This window comes from Eurytemora carolleeae, unplaced genomic scaffold (assembly GCF_000591075.1).
Source record: "Eurytemora carolleeae unplaced genomic scaffold, Eaff_2.0 scaffold1438, whole genome shotgun sequence".
NCBI classification, from domain to species: domain Eukaryota; kingdom Metazoa; phylum Arthropoda; class Copepoda; order Calanoida; family Temoridae; genus Eurytemora; species Eurytemora carolleeae.
The window spans coordinates 55501-79137 of NW_019397325.1; the positions used below are offsets into that span (position 1 = coordinate 55501).

The 23637-nt window shown below is 34.0% G+C and overlaps 2 protein-coding genes and 2 long non-coding RNA genes across 4 annotated transcripts; 1 reads left to right on the top strand and 3 right to left on the bottom strand.

The window, feature by feature from the left end:
- Positions 1-1135: 1135 nt before the first annotated feature.
- On the bottom strand, positions 1136-1692 carry LOC111713520 (uncharacterized). The gene is made up of 2 exons (XR_002767707.1): positions 1641-1692; positions 1136-1191 (listed from the first exon to the last, which is right to left on the bottom strand). It is a non-coding gene; the product is annotated as an uncharacterized LOC111713520 (long non-coding RNA).
- Positions 1693-3051: 1359 nt separating this feature from the next.
- On the bottom strand, positions 3052-5931 carry LOC111713522 (serine/arginine-rich splicing factor 4). Its single transcript, XM_023488395.1, has 4 exons — positions 5839-5931; positions 5518-5597; positions 4332-4428; positions 3052-4006 (listed from the first exon to the last, which is right to left on the bottom strand). Exons 1-4 carry the CDS (start codon positions 5929-5931, stop codon positions 3662-3664), a joined length of 615 nt encoding a protein of 204 aa, XP_023344163.1. The 3' UTR covers positions 3052-3661.
- Positions 5932-6603: 672 nt separating this feature from the next.
- LOC111713521 (uncharacterized) lies at positions 6604-7164 on the bottom strand. The gene is made up of 2 exons (XR_002767708.1): positions 7086-7164; positions 6604-6710 (listed from the first exon to the last, which is right to left on the bottom strand). It is a non-coding gene; the product is annotated as an uncharacterized LOC111713521 (long non-coding RNA).
- A 558-nt stretch (positions 7165-7722) lies between these two features.
- On the top strand, positions 7723-23588 carry LOC111713523 (N-alpha-acetyltransferase 25, NatB auxiliary subunit). The gene is made up of 21 exons (XM_023488396.1): positions 7723-7829; positions 8325-8391; positions 10367-10468; positions 10821-10912; positions 13032-13152; positions 13228-13273; positions 13345-13390; positions 13956-14068; positions 15260-15339; positions 15687-15815; positions 17381-17445; positions 17760-17862; positions 17999-18135; positions 19417-19524; positions 19933-20097; positions 20344-20427; positions 21086-21209; positions 21319-21402; positions 22064-22204; positions 23231-23313; positions 23489-23588. The coding sequence occupies exons 1-21, from the start codon at positions 7786-7788 to the stop codon at positions 23586-23588; spliced, it is 2034 nt and encodes a 677-aa protein (XP_023344164.1). The 5' UTR covers positions 7723-7785.
- Positions 23589-23637: the final 49 nt, after the last annotated feature.

A 23637-nucleotide genomic window follows, 5' to 3' on the forward strand; every position in this document is an offset into this window, starting at 1 on the left:
ATTCATTGCTTACGAACAAACTGCATCCCTGCAGTACATATTTTTTATTTAATAATATACAGTACCCCTGTAGTACATATTATTTGTTAACTATTAAAAATATATCGTGTTTTTTGCTTTTAAACAAATCTGTGACACGTTTATACGAAACTCGTGATCTAGTTTCAAAAAACTCTTTTACCTATAATCATCGAACTCGGCGAATCCGTACTTTCCGTTCTTGATGAGTACATTGTGTACTCTGCCGTACTTCCTAAAATAACAATTCATGTACTTTTGGGTGAAACTTTTGCAGCGACTTAACTCGATAATAGTCAGCATTAACTTTTAAATGAGATTTAACGCACTAAATTAAAGAAAGTTGTCCATTTCTGAGACAAATTTGGTTTTCAACGTTCAAGGTTGAAGCGTCGATGTTTAAAATATAATTCCACTCATTTCTGTCCAATTCCAAGGGTCAGATACGATTAATACTAAAACACCAAAAGTTTATTTGGTATAGCTTTTGATATAGCTTTTTGTGTCATCTTTTCACAAGTAAAAAATTGGGGTATATGACCAAAAAAGGAAACAGCAAAGGGGTGAAGAGGACGGTAATTATTTCTGAGATATCGGAAATATGAGTAATTTCCAAGACAATTTTTGGCCCCTCTCCCCCTCCTACTAATAAATTTGTACATACATCTCATATTTAATACAAAGATAAAGTTGGTCTTGTGGCTGCAGCGCCCGGACCCTAAGTCTGTCCTAGCCGCAGCGCTTGACCCCCCCCATGTCTGTTCTGGCCGCAGCGCTCAGCCCCCTATCCTGTCCTAGCCGCAGCGCTCGGCCAAGAAGGTGTCCTACCCTAACATAACCCTAAAATATACTAATTTTATTGATATTAAAGTCTGTCCTGGCCGCAGCGCTCGGGCCCTTACCTTGTCCTAGCCGCAGTGCTCGGCCCTTAAATTGTCCTATCCTGACCTAACTCAAAAATAATACAAATAAATATTATTTGTTGTTAATATTGGAAATACTGGTCAGGTACAAAATTGATAAGAGGGTGGTTGGGGACCTCGCCTCCTCTCCGGAACACGTCCTTGAGGTCCTGCCAGGACACACGGGAGCTCAGGTTCTCTACTCGGAGGATTTGTTCTGAACTCCGAAGGATTGTTGATTAGCTTGATTCTTTAATCCTTCTTCAACAGTCTTCAAATAAAGAACTTCAGAAAAACAATAATATTGGCTTGACTCGGCACTTGACGCAAAAACAAGTACACATAAAGAACCTTGTTTATTTCTGCATTAAAATTTATAATGTGAAAATTAAATGAATTCTATTGTGAGACCCATTTAACTGGCGACTGACTTAGTAGTCCAACAAACATAAAGCATACAAGTGTAAACACATCAATTTCACTTAATGAGTAAATTTTCAATTTAATAGTTAAACTCTTTGCTATCAATACAATAGACATAAGATTGAAAGGTCGTCTTCCAATTTCATAGCTTTATGTGACTCTCTGAGTATTCTCCAGAAAGCGGCTAAAATTCAGTAAAAAAGTTGATTTTTCCAACATTTTAGGAAGCTTCGGCAATGTATTATTCCCCTCTATATTTATTGCATCCCTAAAATGAAGATAAATAGTTAAATCCACCTGTTTTCCTCGTAGATAAAGGTATGCAGTAAACCTAGCTGCTCTCCTGCATAAAACCAATCTTAAAACTTAAGAAAACCAAAAACTCGGTGTCGTGCATCAGTTCATCTGCCATGCTATAGTTTCTCTCCCCCAGGATTTTAACCATATCAACATTATGTAAGAGAGTGATATGACACTTGCCAATGCTTATTAATGTATTTTGATCTGATTAATCTATAATCTATATCTTTAATAGTTGTTGATTGTTTGATATTTGAAAGAGAGTGGACGCTCAAGAGGAAAAAACTTGTGTTTTCCACCACTGAACGTTTTAAAACTTCATGCACATTTAATTATGGAATTTAATAATTTTTCGCACTGGTTTAGATGTCTAACTAAGCATTTTTCAAAGATTTAAGGGGAGAAATATAACAGTGGAATGTAAGCTAGCATTTTTCTAAATTTTTTATTAATAATATTCGTTTTTCACTCTTATTGTTCTGCAAAAATAAAAATAAATATAATATTTGGATCTAAAAGAAAATTTAGAAAGAGTAAAAAACGAATTTGAATCATGAAAAATTGTCACAACCAAATAAAAAAAAACACAAAATCGTAAACAATAAAAATTAAAATATCTAAAATAAAATATTAAGGTTGGTTCCTGATGGGCCAGGTCTCTGACAGCCTCTGGATAAGCTGAGGTCCAACACGAGGATGTGCAAACAGTAAACCTACTCTTTCATTTCTTTGATTCAAACATACACTGATTGTAAAAATATAGTGTTTGTGAAAATTAAATTGTATGTATATTGTATAAATATCTAATTTAGGTTGATAAAATATATTTTTAATTAAAAAATAACATTTTTAACAAACTAAATAGTTTTATAAATAATTTTATGTTTTTAGAAAAAAAAGAAAAAAATCTTACGTCAAAAATTATATTGTTAGCTAAGATAATATTTGTTGTAAAAGCATATGGTTTATTAAAATTATGTGGTTTGTTAATATTTGATAATAAAAATGGTTTGTAACAAATTAGTCATAGATTTAACGAATTTTTTTTTGGTAAGAAAAAATGGTTCGTGAAAATCATGCTTAAACTTAATAAATCAAAGTTGGGTTGTTAAAGTTTATGTTAGTTGAGAAAAAAATCCGCGTTTTCAAAAAATAAGGCTTCATTCAAAATTAGATTAACAGTTAAGAAATAATAGGCTTTGCGAGAAACTTGTGTGTAAACAAATATCATTCTGCCTCAACAAATTCCGTAAAAATATATTCCATTTTGGCAGCAAATTAAATTGTTGGTCAGAATAATATCATTTGTTAACAAATACAAAAGTTGTAAACATGAGTTGGCAACATTTAATGTTGTGATCAAATTAAATAAAATTCCTAAAAGTTTCTGCAACATTTTATCATTCTATCTGAAACCAAATGATGGTAGCGATTGTTTGAAAACAAAAAAACTAAATGCCTTAAGTATACAGATACAATAATGTTATAATATTATGTACGAATTTAAATCTGTACATAATTGAAAAGTTGTAAACGTAAAGTGTACTCAGAACAGAAAAAATTAAAGTGTTAAAGGAACTTAAATTAGTAAAATAATGTTTAGAATTGAAAAAAAAACTCCACTTTTAATTTTTAGTTCCTCCAAAAACATGAAAACCAAGCAACGTCGTTTTCATCAAGGGGCAAAGAGAAAGTAGTAGGTTGGGGCATGGAACACATTATATAGTATAGTTAAGTACAAAGTAAAAACAATATGTTGACAGTAACTTACAGAGTCAATTATTTCAAAACAAAAATTAATTTCTTTCAAACAAAATATATTCAATCCCCAAAAAAAACTTTTTGTTTTTGAATCTCTTACACCAACCCATTCAGATTACTAATTTTACAATTACAACTTTGTAGCTTGCATCAGTCCTTGAAAACAAGTTGTATGAACTCAAAATGAACTCATTATCTGAATCTGTTATAACGATGTTAAAAATGTAAACTTGGGATTCCAGGATCCGGGATTTATCCTAGTCCTTAGACCTGGAGCGAGACCTGGATTCCCTAGACTTGGACTTTGACCGGTTGGACTTAGATCTCGACTTTGACCTCGATTTCTTGGCCTTCGACCTCGATCCTCCGGACCTGGAGCGGGATCTTGATTTCCTCGAGTTGGATCTTGATCGCCTTGATCGAGATCTAGACCGAGAGGATCTTGATCGACTTCTGGAACGCGACCTTGAACGTGATGATCGCGAGTATTCCTTGATGAGCTCGATCCTACGGCCGTTGATCTCCTCCCCCTGGTACTTCCTGTACACACGCTCCAGGTCGTCTGACGTTTCGAACTCGACCAATCCTTCGTTCCTTCGAGTCTAAATAAAATATTCAGATTTTAGTATTTAAAGAGATTCTCAAGTATTAATAATGTGTGCTGATACATTCCTTGGAAAACCTTTTCAGACAAAAGAAAATTTTGGAATGGAGCTCAAGTCAGATTTCTGATTGGTGTTTAGCTGTAATTATTGATATTATTTGAAGAAAAAACAAAATAGTGAACGACAAATATTATGTCGTTTTCTATTGATGTATAGAATATCTTATAAGTTACTTCAAAGTTTTTTTCCCCCACTATCACCGTCGATTAATTTTATATTTAAACAGTGTTTCTAACAAATAATAATTAAATGATGTGATTACCGTGTGAGCCTCGGCGAATGTGACCTCGCCTCCTCTCCGGAACACGTCCTTGAGGTCCTGCCAGGACACACGGGAGCTCAGGTTCTCTACTCGGAGCCTTAACATATATTATATCTATCTATCATGTATCATCATTTCCTGAACTCAGAACTTTTGTCTTGTAAATCTCCGGATAGCATTGATCTCACTATCAAGCCTCTGGATTCATATAATTCCTTTTCGATATCCCGTAGTACCCTATGGCAAAAATTGTATTTTACAAAAAACAAGTCAACAAAAATAAATACAAAACTCGGAACCAAAAAAATTAATCTTTAAAAAATGTTTATGGTCTCGACCCGGATCCGGATCCAGGTTTCAAATCCGGATCCAAATCAAAATTAAATGGATCCATCAGATTCTCTTTTACAGAAATATTACTCAATTAGATGAAAAATAGTATTAGTTGGAACTTATATGTATCGCTAATCTTAAATGCTCAAAGTTGATCTCGATGTTCAATCTCGATATCAAAGAAGAATTAAATTGATTAGGCCTGTAGAAGACGGAGATCACGACTAGATCCCAAAATTCAGAACATAAAAGTTCTGACATCTGTTTGATTTATCATTAAAATGGTCCATCTTGAATCTTTTTGCATTTTTCGCGAAGGTTCCTCATTAAGTGAAAATATTATCAATAATTTTATAATTTTGTATTTGATTTGAAGCTTAATTGGACAAGCGAATTTGAACAAGGATTTCGTAAAAAAAATACTTTTATTTAGTTAATAAGAGAAGAACTACTTGACGCCCATCTTTAACACCTTGAATTACTATGCCAGGATTAGTGTTCCAAGAGGTTACACAAGGAGGACATAAATCTAGAGGACTTGATCACTTCTCCGAGAGGACCTAATTGAAATTCCCGTTATGCTCCTACCTAGAGTCCTGGGGATAACTCAAGTATTCCAAGTAAGTAGTATATTAATAAGACGTCAAAGAAAAGGGATAACAGGGATAACGTGATTATATAAACCGGCCTTTACGAGCATAACGAGTTCTCTGTCTGTGGGGCATAACAGGCAGTACACAAGTATACCATAACAGAATCGGTTTTATTCTTACGACTTAATGGATAATGATGCGAATAGAAAACTAACCGATCCAATATCATATGGGACACCCTGTATCCAAAGTGTGTTAACCTATATTTTGTACGCTGTGGTGGTCCATATTTTCCAGTCCAGGGGGCTCTTCCTCTACCCTCTCCACTTCGCTTTACACCCTATACTCAAACCAATATTTATTAAAAGTACATGAGGGAAAAATTTGATAAAAAGCATATTTCAATGATTTTGAAAATCATGTTAAAATTATTAGATCCTCCCAAGTACGTCAAATTAAACGGACAATTTTCATTTTTGACATCTTAAAATTGCAAATCTTAATTGTTTGTATTATATTTCCGTCGTAAACTCAACTTTTAAATGGTTAAATGGTTAAATGTAAAAATATTTTGAGGTTTCCTTGGCGTGCTCCACAGTAACCTTGTACCCTAGTAGATCCTTTCCATGTAGATCATACACAGCATCATCAGCATCCCTACAGTACATATTCATTGCTTACTTATACAGTATCCCTGCAGTACATATTCATTACTTCCTAATACAGTATCCCTGCAGTACATTTTCATTGTTTACTAATACAGTTTCCCTGCAGTACATATTTATTGTATACTAACATACAGTATCCCCACAACACACAATCATTGTTTACTAATATACATTATCCCTGCAGTACATATTCATTGTTAACTAATATACAGCAACCCAACAGTACATATTCACGGTTTCCTAATATACAGCATCCCTACAGTACATATTAATTGTTAACTAATATATAGTATCCCTGCAGTAAATGCTCAATGTTTACTAATATAAAGTATTCCTGCAGTACATATTCATTGTTTACTAATATACAGTATCCCTGCAGTACATATTTATTGTTCACTAATACAGTATCCCTGCACCACATTTTCATTGTTTACTAATATACAGTATCCCTGCAGTACATATTCATTGTTTACTAATAAACATTATCCCTGCAGTACATATTCATTGTTTACTAATATACAGCAACTCTACAGTACATATACACGGTTTCCTAAAATACAATATCCCTGCAGTACATATTCATTGTTAACTAATGTATAGTATCCCTACAGTACATANGAGCCGATTCTATACAGATCCGAAATATGATCCGCACTTAACAATTAATTAATCAATCAACCTGAAAAAATCCTCCAAATCTCCGATTCTGCAATCTGAAGGAAGATTCCCAATGAAAACTCTAAACGATTCCTTCGGCATTGTAAACTGTGTTTGCCTTATCCAGCCTGAAACAAATTAAGTTTTCTTAGAATTTCTAGGGAGATAGACGCGACGTAAACGTGGCCGATTCCAAATAATGGCGTTGAAATTTTAAATGTGCGGCCCCAAATATTAAGGGTGATCTACATCCTTTTAAATACAAGATACAGCATTACTACATTAGCTATGTGCTTCATTATTATTAATGGTTGTATATACGAGAACTGTTCAGTTGATAATGATATGCACATGAATAATTAAACAGATACATAGAAATAAAAACAATTCATTTATTGTCTTTTTAACAAATCATTGTTTAAAATTGAGATTCAACACTTAATTCAACTTATAACTTTGCCACTTTTATCGTGATGACAACAGTCTGAATTTCAAAGGATTACTTCGAGTTTCGACGTTCATTAGTTCGGCATTTTTATTTGTTCAGTTTTGTAATTCTGTTGCCTGCTGCTACGGCGTTGTATTTACAAATCTCCTAGACCCAACACATTTGGTATTTAAACCTTTTAACATAGTTAAAAAATACTTTCATGGTTATAAATTAATCGAACAATTTTCTAGAATTATAACGCACTGCAGCAAATGATTTGTTTAGCCTAAATTAAAAGGTGTTTTGGAAGAAATATATCAGAATCTAGCCGCAAAAATTCACAGCCATTGGATACGAGTGCAATTGCCGCAGCACACATTTTTCTTCTAAATTGGTGGATGGCCAAGCTATCGGCTCATTGCTCAAATTGACTTTGTTATTTGAGATAGCATGGCAGTTAGCAGATTTCTGATATTTAGAATATCTAAATTTCTGACCTTTTAGATTTTTAGATTAACCCTAATTTGACCATTTTTACTGTCATGTAAGCCCGCAATTCACATACACACAGTTAAATATTAATTTTAATGATATCATGCGAATTAAACACATTATCGTGAAATTCAAAAGTTGTCACAGTAGATGTAAAGATCAAGTGCCGTAGATCATCAGTTGCTATACATAAAGTGTTGACTTAATGAATGAATGAAATAAGTGATAAAGCAATTTATTTATAAAGTAACTAAAGATATTTCATTTTGTTAGACTACAGGATGGCTCCTCATCACAACAATCAGGACACCATTTCTGAAAGAAGGTATAATTTATTTTAACAATTGGGTCATTAATAAAGTCTAGTAAATTAACGCCTGAATTCAAAGAAAAAAAAATTAAGTCTGTCCTAGTGAACGATTTTTGGACCCACCCTCAGGCCCCCCCCCCCTCCTATCAATTTTGTACATGACCAAATTAGTTTTTAATTAGCATTATTTAAAGTTAGGAATTAGGTTAAGACACTTTCTGGGTCGAGCGCTGCGGCTATGATGGGTGAGGGTGCCGAGCGCTGCGGCCACGGGTTAGGTTAGTTCAGACACTTTCTGGGCCGAGCGCNCAATGGGGGGGCCTGGGGTTCCAAAAATCGTTCTCTAGGAATATACCAAACAATTATTTTATACAGTCTGTACCATGGAATATTGACGTCCTTGAAATTGCTACTTTTAAACCTTTTGGGGTTTTTCAAATCAAATTATCAGTTATCGAAAGTTATATTTTTCCCTAAAATTTGTATTTATAACTAAACTGTGTTGTAAAGGTTGAGACCAATTTATGATTGGTTAGATAATGGAAACAATAAGAAAGCTCTTCAGGAAGCAGAGAAGGTATATTAGTAGAATTTATTTAAGATTACTGATTTTAGTGTGGTTTCCTTGTAAGCTGGATTTTTTGATCCCCCGGAATAAATATTGAGTCACTGAAGTCTAGATAATTAATGCCCAAATTCTTAGAATAAAAAGCAATTATTTATACAGCCTGTTGTAGTATTTAAAGCAGGCCGTAATTTATGACCAGATATTAAAACCCCTCAACCCTTTGTCCGAATCTAAGCTGAGAACCTGTAGAATTGAATCAATACACTCCAGGACTTTATATAGGCTTGACGTTAGAGCTTAGCTCCGTTTATCCAATTAAGGCCAGGGGACTTGCACTTCATGGACAGCTCTCAGACTGATATATCTTTATCATCACTACCATCCTCCTTCCCCATCTTTCAACATGAATATACATCCTCGGAGTTCTCAGCATCCCTTAGGATATTTGAGGACGCTCTTTATTCTCCACCTTGTTCTGGGATAGAACCACTGGAGACACAGAGCAGCTAGAGGATCCAGTCTTTATTCTCCAGTTGGATCTATGAACAGAGTTACTGGGGCCTTGGAGCAGCTAAGGTGTTGTGGATCCAGCAGCAGAGCCAGAGGATCCCGGGACAGGAGAAGCTGCTCTTTACAGACAGCTCTTCACAGATCTATTGTAGAGACTGTTGATGAACTTGATGCAGGAGACGCTGCTCCTTGTAGATAGCTCTTCACGCCAGTTCAGCTGAGGAAGCAGCTAGGAATGATGTGGAAGCATCTCAGATTGTGGGAGCAGCTAAATTAGCAGATACCCCGGAACTTCAACAGTAGCAGCTAGGTTTACAGTAGAAGCAGCTAAGGAACCAGTAGTGAATGGGAAGCTGTTATTGAGTGTTCGCTAAGAGATATTGACGTGGAGCAGTAAACAAGATATTGAGTTAAGGAAGCGTCTCAGATAGAGTTGAACTGGAGCATCTCATAGTGCCAGACTCTAGGAACAGCTTTGCGAGCATCTCAGATTATAAGGACAGCTAACGTAGCAGAGACTCTATGAACAGCTCCAGGAGCAGATAAGAATGTAAGTACGGCTAACATAGCAGAGACTTTAGGGGCGGCCGGGGAGCAGCTGGGATTACAAGTACAGCTCCCAGAATAGCTCAGATCGTAAGTACAGCTTACAGTACAGAGACTCGAGGAGCAGCTCCAGTAGTTAAAGAAGAAGCTGAGGACACAGTAAGAGCATCCCAGATTGTAGGAGCAGCCAGAGTAGCAGAAAATCCGGGAGCAGCTATGGTAGTCAAGGAAGCAGCTAAGAAGGTAGTGGAAGCTCCGGAGAGACCTGGGCAGCTGAACGAGATACTGTAGTTGAGTAAGCTGCTCAGACAGATCCTGAACTGGAGCAGCTGAAGATTTAAAGGAACTGATTAAAACATGAATGAACCTTACAGATGTTTCCAATAAATAAACTATTAAACCGATCAAAAGATCGGTTAAAGGGATCGATACTAAATGGGTGCAAATGATTGATCTCGAAAATCTCTAGGATTTACATCTGGCTTGTATTTTAAAGAACACATTAATCATTACACTGTCCTATGTAATTATGACTTTCTTGAAATTGATACTTTGATCTGTTGGATAATGTTTGAAAACTTACGATATTTTTGACAAGATTTAAATTAATTTTTTTCAAAAGCTCTTTGCCGTATTGATTCGATTTTTGCGAACGCCATTACTGAGGGATAAATATTTTCTGTAAAAGTGACCAAACCCCCTTGTAAAGTAGAGTTGGTGCAAAAAAAAATCAGCTTTTTATTACCAATTTCATTGGAATTTTTCAGTTTCTTTCTCTTCGCAAATTTTTTGCTCGAGGATGGGGGGGGGTCCGATTTTCATTATATTCAATAATTAATTTCTCTAATCCTCTAGTGCAGCGTTGTATTTCTTTTTATTTTAAATAATTCTTCTTGTAAATTTGAACTTCATATTAATTGTCCGCCAGGTGCTACGTAAGCAGCCAACCTTTCAATGCTGTCGAGCCCTCAAGAGTTTGGCACTCATGAGGTTGGGGAAAGAGGAGGAGGCAATGAGTATTCTGGACAAGGTATTTATTTATCATAAACAGGGTCGGAGATCCTCCCCCCCCCCCTCGAAAGACACAAAAATCAAATTGTTTCTGAATTATGTTTTGGAGATGAAGAGCAGATTTTATCCTTTCTGAAATTCTGTTATAACTAGTTCCAGATCTCAGTTTTACGAAAAAATAACGAAAACAATCTTCAGATTTTTAGCTAAAAATTTTTAAGCTGAAATTTTTTGATTTCAGAGAAATGAGTAGATATTTACCGAGAGATTTTTTGGAACAAACAGATTTTCTATATTTTGGCAAAGTATTGCGATTTCAAAGCATTAATTAAAAGACTTGATGCTTATCTACTTACTGAACTAATGCCTAGATACTAGAAGAGTGTCCTACAGATGAAGGAGCCCTCCAAGCAATGACAATTGGATACAGAGAGATGAAACTGCCGGACAAAATATGTACATTGTAAGTAATAGTTTTTTCATCATAATATTCATAATAATTAATAATCAAAATTAATAACAATCATAATTGATAATAATCAAAATAACTTTAACAACATTGAGATAAATAATTGAATAATAATAGCAAAATATCAAAAAGTAAGATAGCTATCATAGCATTAAAATAACAATAATACAAGTTTAGGATAACTATCACAATATAAATATTAGCGAAGTATTTAAATAACTTTGCCCCTAATAAGATAAATATTATAATACTAGGCTTTTAGGGGGCTTCGCGCCCATCTTCTATTTAAATTGTGAACATGTTCTTTTTGTTTACATTTTAAAACAAAGAGAAAAAAAATTTTGCGGATTTAAAAAAAAATTCGCGGATTTTCAAGAATTTAAATTTTTTTTACAAAATTAAAAACCTTTAAAACACATTTTTAAAAAAAATTTATCATTCATAAACCTTCCTTGTGGTCACGTGATGTCCCACAAAAAATTTGGGCCTGATCGGTTCTGCTGTTTTGACGTTTATTGGATACAAACAAACAAACAGACAGATAAGCCAAATTTATATATAGATTTGTAATGTACTTTCAATATTGAGAGTTCCATATTATTACTAACGACCTTAGCTAAATATTATTGTGGTAAACCCTGTTTTTCGGTCAAACAAATTGCATCCTTTTCGTTAGAGGTTTCTCAAAATGATTATAATAAATTATAATTGTAAAATTTCTTCAGATATAAGTTTTATCACATTTTAATTGATTCAACTTCATCTTAAAGGGAGTGACCGGCTATGTAAGGTAATTGAACTGAGTTGGAGTGTTGTCGAAAACTTCTTTAGGATTCATTTGAGACATATTTCACTTTTTAAAGATCTGTAAATCCTGAGTTTGAGCGCAAATTCGACGTTCAAAACTCCTACTTTGGGGATGGATACGCTTTCAGAATTAGTTTTCCTTAAATTATTAAATAACGACAACGAAAAATAAAGTAAAAATTATACAGTAATCTAATTAGATTGCTAGGAACATATTTCACAAAAGAAATTTGTCAATAAATCAATGCTAAAATCGATTATTTCGTTTTCATTATTATATTGAATTTCTAATTTTCTTTGAATTTATTCGCAGATTTCTTCAAATTCTTTAAATGTCGTCTTTTCAATAATAATTATAGAAAATCTGCGAACATCTTTGTGAATAACGACAAACTAGAATAATGAGATAATAGAAAATAATAATTGAACAAGATTACTTATTTTCGATGATAAGATTAGTTTTTATTTTCTCAAAATGTTCCTAAACATGACGTCTGTAGTTTATTGTAGAATATTTTTACATTTTGTGTTGTCGTTAATTAATAATTAAAAAAAAAACTAATTCTGAAAGCGTATCCACCCCAAATCAGGAGTTTTGAACGTCGAATTTGCACTCAAACTCAGGATTTACAGACTTTTAAAAAGTAAAATATGTCTCAAATGAATCCTAAAGAAGTTTTCCGCAACACTGCGTCCTCAGTTCAACTACCTTACATAGCCGGTCACTCCCTTTAATTCAGTAAAAAAAATTTATAAAATCGTGGATCTTTTAAGGAACTTGGATGAAAAGTTCACGTAGTATAAAACTGAGTTTTTTTTCAATGTTTCATTCATACTTTATAGTTGGTTCATTTTTTGCTGTTTTTTTGCCTTTACTTTCCTTCATGATAAAAAATTTGACAAAGTGTAAGAAAAGCAAATGTTTTCCAAATAATTTATTCTAAACATTTACTTTCCTTACATTATGACCTTGACAGAAGATATTGGCAATAAAATTAACAAATACATTTATCAAGAACGATGCAAAAACTGCCGTTTTCTAGATATTTTTTCCTTCTTTTTTATGATTAAGATATATCAAAGTTTAATAAAAGCAATTTTTAACAGAATACAGATTTTGAATCTTAAAAGTTTTATTAAATTATTTTAAAATACAACCAAAACCATTGACACCAGTTATAGCAATTAGCAACATAACGTGTTGTCAAGCTCTTAGAGTAATGCACTTGATGCATTAAGTTTTAAAAAATTTCTTGAAAATTTCTTAAGTATTCATAATTAGATTAATTATAAAATACTAATTAAGATATGAGAACGCAGTCAAGAAAGATCCATACAACGAAGAGTTTTTGTCCCATCTCTTCATGGCCTACGTCAGACTGGGCCAATTGAAGAGGCAGCAGGCAACTGCTATGAGCCTTTACAAGGTATTTTTTGAAGAATTTTAATTAAATCAAGATATTCCCAAACATTTTGACGTTATAAATGTGTGTACTGTTAAGGTAAAAATGAAAAATCCATACTACTTCTGGTCAGTTATGAGTTTAGGTATGTTTTTATTCTAATTCATAAATAAAATCTTTATGCATGTTTCATAAACTAAAAAAATATATTTTTAGTTTTGCAAGCCATTGAAGGGGATGAGAAAATGGCACAAACCGTGAGGTAATTTTAAAACTACAAGCTGATCTTATTACTTTTGAAATTAAAGTCCCAGAGAATAGTTTACCGCTCTTGGATTTATGTTTGTTTTTCCATATTATGTCTGAACTTCAAATAATTAATTTTGTTTCTCATGCTAATTTGATCCTAGATCAGAAACTTATTATTATTATTATATTTGATCGCCAGAAAAAAATTATTTTTTCTTATTCGCCCCCCCCCCCTCAAAAAAAAATATTTGCAAAAAATCTTGCTTTTTAATTATGTTGCCTAAAACTTTTAACTTTTTTCACAGGATCCGAATATTAAGCTTCAAAGTATTAAGAGTAAATTGCCTTATTATAGAATTTAACATAGATTATTTGTTGAAACTGCGAATTGTCTTTTTTCAGTTGGATTTCATAACAATTGTTTAAATCGAAAAGTTTTTTATTTCACTAACAAAAAAAAACTTTCATTGTGGCCATATTGTTAACCACAAAAAATGGACTGATATGTGCAATGGAAAGCGTATCAATCGGAAAGCATATTTTCGGCTTAACTTTTAAGAAAATACGTCCTACATTAGTTTACCGTTGGCGCTGAAGATGGTTCAGAAGATGGACAAGGAGGGGAAGATGGAGCAGGAGCAGGAGACAATGCTCTACCTTATGATACTGGAGTTAAAACAGGATTGGAAAGGTAAGGAGCAGGACACAATGCTCTACCTCATGATACTGGATTTAAAACAGAATTGGAAAGGTAAGGCGCAGGACACAATGCTCTACCTCATGATACTGGATTTAAAACAGGATTGGAAAGGTAAGAAGCAGAAGACAATGCTCTACCTCATGATACTGGAGTTAAAACAGAATTGGAAAGGTAAGGAGCAGGAGACAATGCTCTACCTCATGATACTGGATTTAAAACAGGATTGGAAAGGTAAGAAGCAGGAGACAATGCTCTTCCTCATGATACTGAAGTTAAAACAGAATTGGAAAGGTAAGGAGCAGGAGACAATGCTCTACCTCATGATACTGAAGTTATAACAGGATTGGAAAGGTAAGGAGCAGGAGACAATGCTCTTCCTCGTGATACTGAAGTTAAAACAGGATTGGAAAGGTAAGGAGCAGAATACAATGCTCTACCTCATGATACTGGATTTAAAACAGAATTGGAAAGATAAGGCGCAGGAGACAATGCTCTACCTCATGATACTGGGGTTAAAACAGAATTGGAAAGGTAAGGCGCAGGAGACAATGCTCTACCTCATGATACTGGGGTTAAAACAGAATTGGAAAGGTAAGGCGCAGGAGACAATGCTCTCACTCATGAAAATTGTGTTAAACTATGATTGGAAAGGCAAGGACTATTTTTTAATGATGTACTATGGACATTATCTTAATCACAGAACTGTTGGTTAAAAGTGCATTTTAATACTGTGGATGTTCTCAAAAGTCCTCTTTCGTATATATGCGGTGGATGCACTCAATAGTCTTCTTTGAAAAAACTGTGTTTTACACTGTGCACTGTGCATAGTATATTATAGTATTGTACACTGTTAAAGGTGTTGTGAATATACTCAATATTCCTCTAGGGAAGAGCTGTACTGCATTGTGCATAGTGTACATCATATGATTGTACAATTGGTGCTGTGGATGTACTCAACTGTCCCCCTGGAAAAAAATGTACCGTACAGTGTGCACAGTACATTATTGTACACTGTTAAAGGTGCTGTGGATGTACTCAATATTTCTCTTGGGAAGAGCTGTAGTTTATACAGTACATTATGTAGTTGTACACTGCTGAAGGTGCTGTGGATGTTCTCAAAAGTCTCCTTGGGAATAACTGTACCGTATTGTGTACACAACTCATAATATTGTATTGTACAAGGTGCTGTGGATGTACTCAATAGCCCCCTAGGGAAGAAGCTGGAAAACTCTGCGTCCTTTCATCTTCACTGCATCAATAAGGAATCCAAAACTACAAGATTACTAATTTATATTTATCTAGAATCAATATTTTTTTTTTTTAAGAGTTAAGACTGAGTATTTTTTTATTTACGTTAATGTTAAGGAGTTCTCATGTTTATTGTACTTATTTGACTGAAAATCATAAAAATGCACGTTATAAGCGATCTCGATTCGTTGATTTCCACAAAACATTTACATAATCCTGAAGTAAAATAATTTTTTAAAGTTTAATCTTAAATTCATGTTATATCATTTTTAGTAAATATTTGAACATTTAATTTCTTTAATTAATTTTCAAGTACTTGCAAATAATTGATTCTCAACACTGACCTTAAGTTTTTGAATAGAGGATAGAACTGGAAGAAAGACTAGAAAACTGGCCTGAAGTTGCTAGACTCAGCAGAAATATACTTCTATCACAACCAGACAGCTGGGAGACAGCTACTAGTTATGTCAGAGCTGTGCATTGTATACAGGTACACAGCTGGGGGACAGTTATTAATAGTTCGAGCTTTGCATTATATAAAGGTAGAAAGCGGGGAGACGACTACTAGTTATGTTAGAGCAGTGCACTATATACCTGAAAGACAGCTGCGAGACAGCTACTAGTGATGTTATAGCTGTGCATTGTATACAGGTATACCCATGCGAGACAGCTATTAGTTAGGTCAGAGCTGTACACTGTACAGTGGAGACAGCTACTAGTAAGGTCAAAGCTGTACACTGTACTCTAGTGGAGACGGCTACTAGTTAGGTCAGAGATGTACACTGTACTCTAGTAGAGACAGCTAGTAGTTAGTTCAGAGCTGTACACTGTACTCTAGTGGAGACAGCTACTTGTTAGGTCAGAGCTGTACACTGTACTTTAGTGGAGACGGCTACTAGTTAGGTCAGAGCTGTACACTGTACTCTATTGGAGACAGCTAGTAGTTTGATCAGAGCTGTACACTGTACTCTAGTGGAGACAGCTAGTAGTTAGTTCAGAGCTGTACACTGTACTCTAGTGGAGACAGCTACTAGTTTGATCAGAGCTGTACACTGTACTCTAGTGGAGACAGCTAGTAGTCAGTTCAGAGCTATACACTGTACTCTAGTGGAGACAGCTACTTGAGGTCCGAGCTGTACACTGTACTCTAGTGGAGACAGCTACTTGTTAGGCCAGAGCTGTACACTGTACTCGAGTGGAGACAGCTACTAGTAAGGTCAGAGCTGTACACTGTACTCTAGTGGAGACAGCTACTAGTAAGGTCAGAGCTGTACACTGTACTCTAGTGGAGACAGCTACTTGAGGTCCGAGCTGTACACTGTACTCTAGTGGAGACAGCTACTAGTAAGGTCAGAGCTGTACACTGTACTCTAGTGGAGACAGCTACTAGTAAGGTCAGAGCTGTACACTGTACTCTAGTGGAGATAGCTACTAGTAAGGTCAGAGCTGTACACTGTACTCTTGTGGAGACAGCTGCTTGTTAGGTCAGAGCTGTACACCGTACTCTAGTGAAGACAGCTACTAGTTAGGACCTAGAACCCCAAGACTATCGTGGATGAAGGATATATTCCAAACAATATTTAATGTTTGTACTGAACATAGGATGAGTTCAGATCCTAGTCAGTATATTTACCCTTGCTAAAGTTTGCAAGGGGGAATGATAAAAAAGTGTTTTTTTTTTCTCTTCATATTACTTTGAAAATATAACAATAATTAATTAGGTTATAATTACAATTGTTGCTATTAATAAACAAGATTAACATGATTAAATAAATGTTATTTACCAAATTTACTGTAGGAATCTCTAAAAAGGAGAAAAACCCTTTACTCTTTTCTTTCATACGTAGTGAAGGTTAAACTTGAACTGGGGTGGGCTAAGCACTATATAAACCATACAGGTAGTTACATAGTAAGGAATTTTGTTTTTCCATACAAAGAGTAATATTTACCTTAACAATGTTATATGATTTAAGGCTAGATGACAGACGGGGGTTAGCAATAATGAGTAACCATCTTTTTAATAATAAATTTTCAATCTCATCTTTCTAATTTTAGAAATCTGGAAGAAAGGGAAGCTTGAAAGAGATGCAGTACGATCTTAAACCCAACAGAATCGATAGGTAAACGGAGAGTAATATTGAAATTATTGGAAAGTAATCAATTAATTATTAGAATTTAATAAACCCAAACTAAATGAATTTAAAAATGTTGCTTTGTTATTTGGAAGTTTTTATAATGCAGAAGATTTTTTTTATTGACAGGGGGTTCCAGGTTACCTACTTTAACTTTAACTTTAACGACGCCAAACTGTTTTATATGGTGTTAATAACGCTCGGCTCTTGAAGTTTTATTTCTTTGTGTTCAATTCAATTTGAAGGCCACTGGTTGGGGTTTACTGGGTTTTCTGAAATATATTGCTATTGTTATATTCTAGAACCCTAGTCGAGGCTGAGAGTTTGATGGATTGCCTGGGGAAAGGGTATCCTGGGCTGAGAGGTCCAAAGCTTGCTAAGCTTGAAATCTGTTACAGAACTATGGTGAGAACAAAAACGTATTATTTTTATCTTTTTAAGGATGGGTGTCTTCTATCTCTACAAGACCTATTAATGGATTTTATATTAAGGATGGGTGTTCTCTATCTCTACAAGATCTATTAATGGATTTTATATTTAGGATGGGTGTTCTCTATCTCTACAAGATCTATTAATGGACTACATTGACGTGTTCGGCACTAGACCTGTCTGCTTCTCTGATATAAAGAAGTATCTCAAGGCTATACCACTAGAGCAGAGAAATAATTTTATTCTCAAGTAAGTGTGTGTAATTTTTTATTTTGAATTTTATAAATAAATCTTATTATTGGAATCTTGAAAATACAATTTACATTTATACATGTGCATTACCCATAAAGTCTACCATCCAAAAATATATTTTTTCAGTCCATTTTGAACGTACATTTTGAAATGTGGTTTTATGAACTGAAACAATTTCATTTTCAACCCTACAAAATAATAATTTTAAAACAAATTACAAGGATTTCGGTTGAGATATTAAATATTTAAATACCGCTAAATGAAATTCTTCCCAAAAGCGTACTTTATGGTTTTGATACTTCTGGCCCAATGGGACATCTTTACGCTAAGCTGTGAACTAGGTTATTGTGTATTTTTGAATATGTAAACAATATTTTTACGAAATCAAATTTTAGTTTGTAATTCTGTTCGAATTAGATTTCATTTTTGAAGAAAAATAATTCCCAGAGCAATAGAACTTTCTTTGTAAGAAATTAATTTATAATTTGCTTTAAAAAGGAGGAAAAACAATGATGAAACTAATTTATTTTGTATAATTTCTATTTTTATCCGTTGTTTCTGTTCAGAGAAATAAGTGATTTCTAAGCGATTTTCTGAGGATTTATTTGTCTTTTTCTTTTCACAGACATTTCGAATTAAGATAAATTTCTCCCCCCCCCCCCTTCATTCTTATGAACACTTTCTTTATATTAAAAAATTATTAAGAAAGATGAAACGAGTCTATTTTAATTTTGCATAGCAGAAGAACTAAAGTAAAATTTATGACAGTGGTAATAAAAAGTGCAATTTTCATCTGTAATAGCCATTTTTATGTTTCTGAGTGGTCAGTAAAATTTATAAGTGGTTATGTTTGAATGGGAAAATTTATCTAAGTAAAGTTCTAGGAGAACATTTTTGCATCAATAAAAATAATTTATAATAACTTAATCTGTAATTATATTGTTAAAGGAGGAATAAATAGACTTTTGCACTACAATTTACGATAACATTTTTTCCAAGTTTTTGTTTCTTTTGAAGTCAACTGTGGAGTCTACCCGTGCTTTGCTTTTTATTCTAAACCTGCGTTTTGGTATTTTAAAGTAAAAAAACGAAGAATATTAGGTTTGCCTAATTATATTGGCTAGAAACTACCGTTATCCTAAATAATTTAAGGTTCTGCTTCAGTTTAAAAACATTTAAAAAATTGTTGAAAAAAACCTAATTTTTTGCTAATTTTATGATCACAAAAACATGAAATTAAACGAACAAATATAAAATCATAACAATGTGAAACTCTAGGCTACGTGAGAGATATCCTGATGAAGTTCCAAACTCGTCTGGAGAGATCTATCGAGAGATCTGTTTGAGTGGTGTTGAGAGATTTCTTGGCAAACATTCTGATCTCAGGAAAACAACTAGAACACTCGGCATTTGTTTTGTCTCTAAATTTCTTAATCAATTAACAGAAATAGAACAAAAAAATTCTTATCAAATGCGACATATTGATTCTTAAAATATGTTTTTATAAAATGCATAAAATATATATTGTAAAATATATTAATACTAGCCATAGAGAGCGCTTCGCGCCCATCTTCTAAATTAATTGTGAACATGTTCTCTTTGTGTATACATCGTAAAACAAAACAAAAATAATTCGCGGATTTTCACAAAAAATTTCGTGGATTTTCAAAATTTAAAAAAATTTAATGAAGATCAAATTTTGATGGAGACAAATATTTAAAATTTCAATAAAAGGAAGAGTTTGTAAGGAAAGGATATCTTCATTTGTGCCCTGTTCTTATTGTTCTGCTCTAGTACTGAGATGGTTGAATCTATTGTGAGCGGATTAATCAACCGATACGTAGCTTGTCAACCGCTGGTGGCTCACCTAGAGAGAACAGAGCTACGACCCTGTGACGGATATCTAGTGATTGCTTCACATCTACTCTGGGAGAAATGGGAGACAACCAGAAATATCAGGTTTTTTAATGAAATAAATTATTTCTTTTCTTTGCCGACCCTTAGTATACTGTTACTTCAATTTTATGGTTAGAAATCCACGCCAAATACGCACAAGGCTTACTATAAATGACAATTACCTTTTATTGTCGAATCATTCGTGAAATTGAATCCGTAGGCAGTCTTAAGTTTTGATTTCGGGATTAAATTTCCATGTTTTTTCTTCATTCTTGGATTTGTAATTTATTTTGGTAATTTTGCTTTAAGATTTTTCCTGTTCTCTTGTTCTTTGCTTCGTCTTGGTTTACAGTACAGTCCGTCCAACTGGCAAATGAAGTTCCTACTTATCAGGTAAATCTGGGACCAGATTTATTAAATAGTCAGAAGAAGCTGAACCACGTAGTTCAACCAATTTTTTTATGTGCTGGTTCAAGAATAGAAGTAGTTGAACCAGGTCTTTACTCTTTGCGGCTCAACTATGCGTCGTTATTTATTAAATCTTGTTCCTGGTTTTAATAAACATTAAAAATTTATAAAAAGTTGCATACTGAGACTTGGAGTAAAAATTATAAATTAATGCCTTTAGATGTATCTACAGTCTTGCACTTTTTCCTTATATCATANAGTATGGAACTTGGCCCGACATTAGAAAGAATAGATAGTTTTTGACAATTAGACTTAGAGATAGGTTTGATAATGTGATAGTGCTATATTGGGATATTGGGGCTGTAAAACATTGGGACATTGGAAGATTGGGACACTTCTAATTCGTTGAGTGTACTAAGTACAAATAATAAAGAATGACGTTTGTGTTCCGCGCAGATATTGTACTACATTCCGACATCGTATTAAGTCTAGTTCTAATTAAATACCAAATAGATGTTTGATATTACAATATGCATGATTTAAAATGAAGTAAGATTGAGTTTATTTGAATTGATTTGAAAATAATAACATGCAAGACTTAAAATTCAAAATCAAATAAAATCAAATTTGTTTTAATTCCTAGGTTGTGTGGTCGTGCTGGAGCAGGATCCTTGTGTGACGAGGTTCATGCTGGTATAGATGTTAAGCATATAATACTGGATACTCTTGGCTGGGTTATACTCAGGGTACTCTTTAGTTCTGGACAGGTACAATACTAGGCGTTTAGGACGCTCCTTTTTCGCAACAGTTTTGGCATAAAAATTATAAATTTCGACATTTTAAAGAATGGCTTCAATTTATGTTAAATGTTTTTAGACTGACCGTTTAGACCGGCTTTACTGTCAGATGAGCCGATTCTATTCTCATTCTCCCAAGGAAACGATTGAATACATAATACAGGTCAGGTTTTTTGAACGGATTTTTATACCCCTTTCTTTTGGATTCAGTTAATTGAGTCAATATCGTCTTCATTTCAAGAATAAAACCCACCAACAAGATGCGATAAATCCCCTGACAAGTGCTTAGGATTCATTTAATTTTGATGCTGATCCGGATCCTGGATCCGCAGTGGAAAAAAATCCAGGTCATTTCTTGAAAATTTACTAAAAAAATTAACAGCATAATTTGCAAACTTTTGTCTTATTTTTTTTCGCTTATTTTTTCCCTTAAAACTGATGAACCATTAAGAAATCAGGAATTTAATAGTCTCTCTTTTTTCAATAGTTCAGATTTTTTTTTTTTTTTGGTTTATATTCTTCCCCTTGGATCTGGGTCCTCATATTTTTGCGAATCAAGATCCGGATCCGGGAAGCCAAAATCTCGCGGGTCCTACGGATCCGAATCCTAAGTTCTGCCTCTGACAAGTAGTTTTTTCTCAGAATAGACAAGTGCTTTTTTAATCTTTTTTAATCTTATTGGAAGATTTTTTTCTTGATGAGGAAGCCAACATTCTAAATTATTAATTTTCAGATAGAAGTTTTGCTTATACGAAGATTAAAATTTTTTTGTGAGTCGGGCTTGCATCTCTTTAATATAATTCTAAAATATATCTTTTTTTTAGGCATACAAGTGCGGGAACTTTTCTCAGATTTGTGATATCTACAATCTTAAGCGTAGAATACAGACAAGTTTCCTCTCACATCTGGTACAGATAGATAGATTGATGTTTGATCTTCTCTTCAAAACCCTCAACCATGATCAGGTAGACAGATTGATATTCTCTTCAAACCCTTCATCCATGATCAGGTAGATTAAATTGATCTTCTCATCAAACCCCTCAACCATTATCAGGTAGATGGATTGGTCTTCTCATCAAACCCCTCATCCATGATCAGGTAGACAGATTGATATTCTCTTCAAACCCTTCAGCCATGATCAGGTAGATTAAATTGATCTTCTCATCAAACCCCTCAACCATTATCAGGTAGACAGATTGATATTCTCTTCAAACCCTTCATCCATGATCAGGTAGACAGATTGATATTCTCTTCAAACCCTTCATCCATGATCAGGTAGATTGAATTGATCTTCTCTTCAAACCCCTCAACCATGATCAGGTAGATGAATAGATCTTCTCTTTAAACCCCTCAAAGATGACCAGGTAGATGGATTGGTCTTCTCTTTAAACCCTTCATCCTTGATCAGGTAGATTAAATTGATCTTCTCTTCAAATCACTCAATCATGATCAGGTAGATGAATTGATCTTCTCTTTAAAACCCTCAATGATGATCAGGTTGATGTATTGGTCTTATCTTCAAACCCCTCTCTCTACCATGATCAGGTAGACAGATTGAACTCATCTTCAAACCCTCAATCATGATCAGGTAGATGGATTGATCTTCTTTTTAAAGCTCACAATCATGATCATGTATATGGATTGATTTTCTCTTTAAAGCTCACAATCATGATCAGGTAGATGGATTGATCTTCTTTTTAAAGCTCACAATCATGATCAGGTAGATGGATTGATCTTCTCTTTAAAACTCACAATCATGAGCAGGTAGATGGATTGATCTTCTCTTTAAAACTCACAATCATGATTAGATATTTGAATTGATCCTCTCTTAAAAGCTCTCAACAATGAATAGGTAGGTGGTTTATCTTCTCTTCTCTTCAAAACCCTCAACCATGATAAAGTAGTTAGATTGATGTTTGATCTTCTAATCTGGTCTTACATTCGATCTTGTATAGGTTAGGTTTACGAAGAATACAATATTATCTGTTCAGGCCGTGAATCATGTTGGGTATCCTGAATACTCTACATGGGATAATATACCCTGGGATAGACTTCGGGATAACAGAGACTTCAGGTAAAAACAGTCAGAGATGGAAAACTGGAGTTGGGAATTTTTTTTATACAGACTGAGTTAGTGTAGCTATGCTCAACTAAACAAAGGTCGACTTGAGTAATTGATCCAACCCGACCTTGTTTAACTACTTTTCATTATTTATGAATTTAGCTTCATTAACTTATTTTGAACTTAGGACGATTGTATCCTATGAACCCGAGGAGACTGCTACAACAGAGGAACTGGTCAATGATAGCTTCAAGGTTAGTTTCATTCAGAACCTTCAATTTAATTGAAGAGAGCTCTCTTCAATTTAATTGAAGGATAGCTCTCTTCAATTTAATT